Genomic DNA, 5,999 nt, shown 5'->3' with positions numbered 1-5,999 from the left:
ACACACCAGGTCCGGGCTCTTACGGGAGTGATGCAGACCATCATTCCGCTAGTCTCTACTCCGACGTCTTCGCACTCAACCCTACCTCCACCACGGCAACGGTCCGCCGCCCAGAACCCCGCACCGCTTCCCGAGTCTCCCGCTTCGCCTCTGGGCCAATCGACCCAACCCGGGAGCCGAGGAGCGGAGGATCCAGCGACGCACCCGATGCCCGTAGCCCCGCTTTCAGACTCGGCGGAGGGCCTGTGGGCCCAGCTACACCTCGTAGGTCGCCGACTGGATGAGGTGCAGCGTGAGGTTCGCCGGACCAGGGGAGACCCGGGGGCCGAGCAACACCAGGGGTCCCCTTTCACCCCCGAGATTCAAGAGCATGCGATCCCGCCGCATTTTCGGCTCCCTTCATTAGACGCCTACGATGGCGCCACCGACCCGGCTGACCACGTAGCCGCTTTCCGCGCCCAGATGGCGCTGTATGGGACGTCCGACGCCCTGATGTGCAGGGCTTTCCCGATAACCCTGCGAGGCCCAGCCCGGGCGTGGTACAGCAATCTGAAGACCGCGTCCATCGCCTCTTTCGACCAGTTGGCCAAGGATTTCGAACTTAACTTTCTGGCTCACGCCAAGCCGAAGCCGTCGGTGGCAATGCTCCTCGGGCTCAACCAGAGGGAGGACGAGCCCCTTTCTCACTTCATGGACCGCTTCACCATACAAATTCGCGGGCTGACTGATGATCACCCCTCTTTGATGATGCAGGCATTCATGATGGGCCTGCGGCCTACCCGATTCTTTTGGTCTCTGGTGGAGCGACCCCCCACTTCGGTACCCGAAATGTTACAACGCGCAAACCAGTTCGTCGCTGCTGAAGCATGGATGGTCGGAAGGCGCGACGAGCGCAAGAGGGTTAAGCCAGAGCAGCCCCGGCAGCAACAGCCCGCTACCTCCCGGCGTAGGGTTGGCGGACTCGACGATGCGGTACCCAGGTCCCCTCCCCCAGGCTTGAACTCCTCCCGGACCGAAATATTTCTCCACATCAAGGAGAAAGGTCTTCTCAAAGATCCTCACCCGATGAATAGCCCACGCGAACTCGCGGACCGCTCTAAATACTGCCGTTTCCACCGACAGCCCGGTCACGACACCGAGGAGTGTCGAGAATTAAAAAGGCAAATTGAGGAGCTCATCCGCCGAGGGCACCTCGGCTCATACCTCCGGCCAGATAAGGAGTTCTCGCCACGCCCGGAGCGGCACATAGATGTCATAACCGGCGGGCCAGCGTCCGGAGGGAACTCCATGGCGGGCGGAAAGGCCTACGCCAGGGCCTCCCGAGCCGAAGCTTCCAAACATGAAAAAGGCCCCGAAGTCACCTTCCCGACCGGGGGACCCGTGCCAACCGAACATGATGACGCACTGGTGATATCAGCCAGAATCGCCAACGCGCAAGTAAGAAGGATCATGGTCGACACTGGAAGCTCGGCCGATATACTTTATTGGGACGCCTTCCAAAAGCTCGGCCTGGTAAAGGAGAACATGAAGCCGGTATGCTCAACGCTCACGGGGTTCACCGGCGCCTCAATCTCGTCACTAGGGGTTATCACCCTGCCCCTAACTTTGGGAGTTTTCCCGAGGACAAAGACAGTGATGACCTCCTTTCTAGTGGTCGACCTCCCCACGGCATACAACGCCATCCTCGGACGGCCAACCCTCAACAAGATCCGAGCCGTCATCTCAACTTACTACCAAACCATCAAGTTCCCGACCCACGATGGGGTCGGAGAAGTAGCGGGGAACTCCTGGGAGTCCAGGCGTTGCTACTTAATCGCCGTATCGCTAAACAAGAGAGCGAGGGTCCAATTCCAGCTGGAGGACCCCCGGGAGGGAAAAAAACCGACCCCCCGCCCCGAGCCGAAGGAATCCACCATCGACTTACCGCTGATCAAAGGCAGGCCCGACCAAACAGTCAAGATCGGGTCAGGACTGCCCGAACAGGAGCAACAGCAGCTCGTCGGCCTTCTGCAAGCCAACGCCGACATCTTCGCTTGGACGCCATCTGACCTGGTAGGAGTCCACCCGGAAGTCGTGCAACACCACCTAAACATCTCGCCCGATGCCCGTCCGGTGAAACAAAGGCCCAGGCGGCAGGCCCCAGATCGGCAACTTGCCATCCGAGAAGAGGTAAGCCAACTTCTAGCGGCCGGTTTCATAGAAGAGGCCAGGTACCCACAATGGCTCTCCAATGTAGTCCTTGTCAAAAAGCCTAATGGAAGCTGGCGGATGTGCATTGACTACACCAGTCTCAACAATGCTTGCCCAAAAGATTGCTACCCCCTACCGAAGATCGACCAGCTAGTCGACGCCACAGCCGGCCACGCCCGTCTCTCGTTTATGGATGCCTTCTCCGGGTACAACCAAATCAGGATGGCACCCGAAGACCAAGAACACACAGCTTTCCTCACCGAGCAGGGGATATATTTTTACAAAGTCATGCCGTTCGGGTTGAAAAATACCGGGGCCACCTACCAAAGGACGGTGAACAGGATGTTCGCCCACCAGATTGGACGAAACATGGAGGTATATGTCGACGACATGATCGTGAAAAGCCGAACAGCCGAAGCTCATCCTTCCGACCTGGCTGAAACATTCGACACCCTGCGAAGGTTCGGCCTGCGCCTCAACCCTGCCAAGTGCGCCTTTGGCGTAACCTCAGGAAAATTCCTCGGATTCATCATACACGAGAGAGGGATTGACGCCAACCCGGAAAAGGTCCAGGCTGTCATAGACATGCAGCCCCCTCGGACGATCAGAGACCTGCAACGCCTTAACGGGAGGTTAGTCGCCCTATCACGCTTCCTTTCCCGATCGGGAGATCGCTGCCTCCCCTTCTTCAAGGCCTTGAAGGATCCAAAAAACTTCCAATGGACGGCGGAATGTGAAATGGCCTTCGAGCAGATGAAGCAACACCTGGCCAACCTCCCCCGACTCGTGTCAGTCTCCCCAGGGGAGAAGTTGAGCCTCTACCTCGCCGCCTCTCAGCACGCGGTCAGCTCGGTTCTGGTCAAGGAAATCTCCGGCGATTAACTGCCGGTCTACTATGTCAGCCACATGCTAAGCGGACCAGAGGGACGCTACCCGCCAATCGAAAAGCTGGCACTGGAGCTCGTCCTGTCAGCGCGAAAGCTCCGCCCTTACTTCCAGGCCCACCCGATAGAGGTAATAACTGACCGGCCGCTTCGGCTCGTTCTGTCTAAATTCGACGTTGCAGGGCGCCTCCTCAAATGGGCAGTGGAGCTCAGCGAGCATGACATACAGTACACGCCTCGGACCGCCATTAAAGCCCAGTCCGTGGCAGACTTTATCGCGGAGCTGACCCCGAGTACAGGCGAAGGACTCGAGCCACCGCGTGACACGTGGACTCTCCACGTAGACGGGTCAGCCAACGCAAAGGGCGCCGGCGCAGGGCTGGTGCTGGTGACACCTGACGGCCGCTCGATTGAGCGCTCCTTCCGTTTCGGGTTCAGGGCCACCAACAACGAAGCAGAATACAAGGCTCTCCTGGCGGGGCTCCGATTGGCACTGGAGATGCGGGTGACCGACATACGCGTAATCACCGACTCACAGCTGGTGGCTAGGCAGCTCGACGGCGAATACGAAGCCCGGGACTCGACCATGGCGAAATACTTGGCACAGGTAAAAAACCTTGCCACCAAGTTCGTCCATTTTGAATTGTCGAATGTTCCTAGGAGCGAGAACCAGCGAGCCGACACCCTGGCAAAACTGGCGTCCGGCTCGGCCCCCAGGGCTCGACCCGAGACCGAAGAGCTCCCCCACCGAGCCATAGAGGTCGTCGCTACAGTCACGGATGGCGCGCCGGCCACTTGGGTACAAGAGATGCTACGCTTCAAGCGAGACGGAACCCTACCCGACGACGAAATAGCGGCTCGACGCTTGCGTCGGACGCAGGCATGGTACTCTGAAGAAGGAGGACGGTTGTACAAGCGGTCTTTCTCACGCCCCTTGCTACGCTGCCTAGAGCCGAACGAAGCCCGGACTGTGCTGTCCGACATGCATGAAGGGGCCTGCGGGGAACATATAGGCGAACGAGCCCTGGCGCACAAGATACTTCGACAGGGGTATTACTGGCCGACCATGCGCCAGGACGCGAAAGCTTTCGTGCGGCGATGCAGCTCATGCCAGGAGCACGCCCGCATCGCCCGACAGCCGGCGGTCCTGTTCACCCCCGTCGATTGTGCTTGGCCATTCGCGCAGTGGGGGCTGGACATACTCGGGCCTCTCCCACCCGCCTCCGGCCAGCGGAAGTACATCATCGTAGGAGTGGACTACTTTACCAGGTGGGTCGAAGCCGAGCCCCTAGCCACCATTACGGAGTCACAAGTGGAAAGGTTCGTGTGGAGAAACCTCATAACTCGGTTTGGCCTGCCCCAGTCCATCGTCACCGACAATGGACCTCAATTCGCCGGCAGGAGGTTCCAAGAGTTTTGCGCTGAGCACAAAATTCAGCTGAGATTCAGCTCGGTGGCTTACCCCCAGGCAAACGGGCTAGCTGAAGTAACCAACCGGTCTATCGTCGACGGTCTCAAGAGGAGGGTGTCCGCTACCCGATCGGCTTGGATCGAAGAGCTCCCGAGCGTCCTGTGGGCGCTGCGCACTACCCCCAAGACCCCGACCGGGGAGTCTCCCTACAGCCTCACGTTCGGGACCGAGGCTGTATTACCATCCGAAGTAGCCGTCCCAACTCCGCGGACAGCAGGCTACAGCGAAGAGGCCTCGTGTGAAGGACTCCGATCCAACCTGGATCTGCTCGAGGAAAGACGGGCCAGCGCACACCAGAAAGCTCTTTCTTACAAAAGAGCCATGGCAAGGGTCTACAATCGGAGGGTGCGACCCCGGTCGATAAAGATTGAGGACCTGGTCCTGCGCAAAATCGAGGTCAGCCACCCAACCCAAGTAAGGGGGAAACTGGCCCCGAAGTGGGAAGGACCCTACCGGGTCATCGGAGTATCCCGACCGGGGACGTTCCGACTCGCAACAATGGATGGCGACCCCGTGCCCCGGACTTGGAACATACAGAACCTTAGAAAATACTTCATCTGAAGACGCGGGCACTACGCAAACACGGAAATCAGAAGAAAAGAGCATCTTATTAAAAAGGAGGGGATACAAAACCATAACCATGAGGAACAGAAACCAAAACTCATACAGAAAACCCCTCACACCCTCGACCTCGACTCCGACATACAAAAAACAACGCTCATCACTCTCCTGGAGTCTTCGGGCGGTCATCGAATGGCACGTCCTCCGGCATGTCCACCTCCAGATCCACGGGATGGGAGGCAAAGGGATCCCTTTCCACCTCGGAGCCAGGAGGGCATGAGCCGAAGCGACCTAGGGCGATTCTGTATCCGTACTCATAGGGATACTCGCCCCATTCGGGTCAATCCGAGCTCGAAGTTCTCGGACTTCTTGTAAGCCTCGATCGCCTCTTTATCCTTCGACGGGCGAAGGCGGACCTCCTCGGCTAGCGCGTCCGAAGCTGCGCGGACTTCAGCCTCGGCCTTTTCCGCCCTTTTGGTAAGGCCAAGCGCCTCCGACCTCAGTAGGCGCAGCTCCGCCCGATCCAAACGGAGAAACTCTTCGAGTTCCTTGACCGAACTGCCCAATTGCTCGAGCTCCGCCTTCAGGCGCGCCACCTCCTCCTCGGAGTCGGTAGCGCGTTTTTCCGCGGTCGCCACCGCTTCTGGGCCCGACCCGGCCCGAACTTCCTCTAGTTGGTGGCACAGCTCGGAGTTGCACTTGCTGAGGTTCCAGATTACCTGGCCAGCGTCACGCACTCGGTCCATCAGCGCCGTCGAGTAGTGGAGGCCCTACCACAGAAGAAAGAGGGTCAGCGCACAGTCACAAAGACACTTGAAGTTAACAAAACACTTACAAGTGTCAGAAACCTCCCCGCCTTGTTGAGCATAGCCTCCGAGGGCAGGGTGTATAGG

General features: G+C 58.8%; 3 protein-coding genes across 3 annotated transcripts; all 3 read left to right on the top strand.

The window, feature by feature from the left end:
• Positions 1-207: 207 nt before the first annotated feature.
• On the top strand, positions 208-1,441 carry LOC135616359 (uncharacterized). The gene is made up of 2 exons (XM_065115546.1): positions 208-1,356; positions 1,418-1,441. Exons 1-2 carry the CDS (start codon positions 208-210, stop codon positions 1,439-1,441), a joined length of 1,173 nt encoding a protein of 390 aa, XP_064971618.1.
• On the top strand, positions 1,431-2,867 carry LOC135616324 (uncharacterized). Its single transcript, XM_065115518.1, has 2 exons — positions 1,431-2,169; positions 2,289-2,867. Exons 1-2 carry the CDS (start codon positions 1,450-1,452, stop codon positions 2,628-2,630), a joined length of 1,062 nt encoding a protein of 353 aa, XP_064971590.1. The 5' UTR covers positions 1,431-1,449; the 3' UTR covers positions 2,631-2,867.
• A 229-nt stretch (positions 2,868-3,096) lies between these two features.
• LOC135616358 (uncharacterized) lies at positions 3,097-5,386 on the top strand. Its single transcript, XM_065115545.1, has 2 exons — positions 3,097-4,941; positions 5,330-5,386. The coding sequence occupies exons 1-2, from the start codon at positions 3,097-3,099 to the stop codon at positions 5,384-5,386; spliced, it is 1,902 nt and encodes a 633-aa protein (XP_064971617.1).
• Positions 5,387-5,999: the final 613 nt, after the last annotated feature.

Source organism: Musa acuminata, chromosome BXJ2-7 (assembly GCF_036884655.1).
Source record: "Musa acuminata AAA Group cultivar baxijiao chromosome BXJ2-7, Cavendish_Baxijiao_AAA, whole genome shotgun sequence".
Lineage (NCBI taxonomy): Eukaryota > Viridiplantae > Streptophyta > Magnoliopsida > Zingiberales > Musaceae > Musa > Musa acuminata.
Note: the sequence above shows the minus strand (reverse complement) of the source record. Positions and strands in the feature narration are given on the sequence as shown.

What these genes read in the sequence shown, in the direction of transcription:
- LOC135616359 (XM_065115546.1), top strand. Translation starts at nt 208, where the DNA reads ATGCCCGTAGCCCCGCTTTCAGACTCGGCGGAGGGCCTGTGGGCCCAG. An exon ending in AACATGAAAAAGGCCCCGAA is followed by an intron (nt 1,357 to 1,417) that starts GTCACCTTCCCG and finishes TGGTGATATCAG; the next exon opens with CCAGAATCGCCAACGCGCAA.
- LOC135616324 (XM_065115518.1), top strand. Translation starts at nt 1,450, where the DNA reads ATGGTCGACACTGGAAGCTCGGCCGATATACTTTATTGGGACGCCTTC. An exon ending in AACTTGCCATCCGAGAAGAG is followed by an intron (nt 2,170 to 2,288) that starts GTAAGCCAACTT and finishes TGACTACACCAG; the next exon opens with TCTCAACAATGCTTGCCCAA.
- LOC135616358 (XM_065115545.1), top strand. Translation starts at nt 3,097, where the DNA reads ATGCTAAGCGGACCAGAGGGACGCTACCCGCCAATCGAAAAGCTGGCA. An exon ending in TGGTCCTGCGCAAAATCGAG is followed by an intron (nt 4,942 to 5,329) that starts GTCAGCCACCCA and finishes GTCCACCTCCAG; the next exon opens with ATCCACGGGATGGGAGGCAA.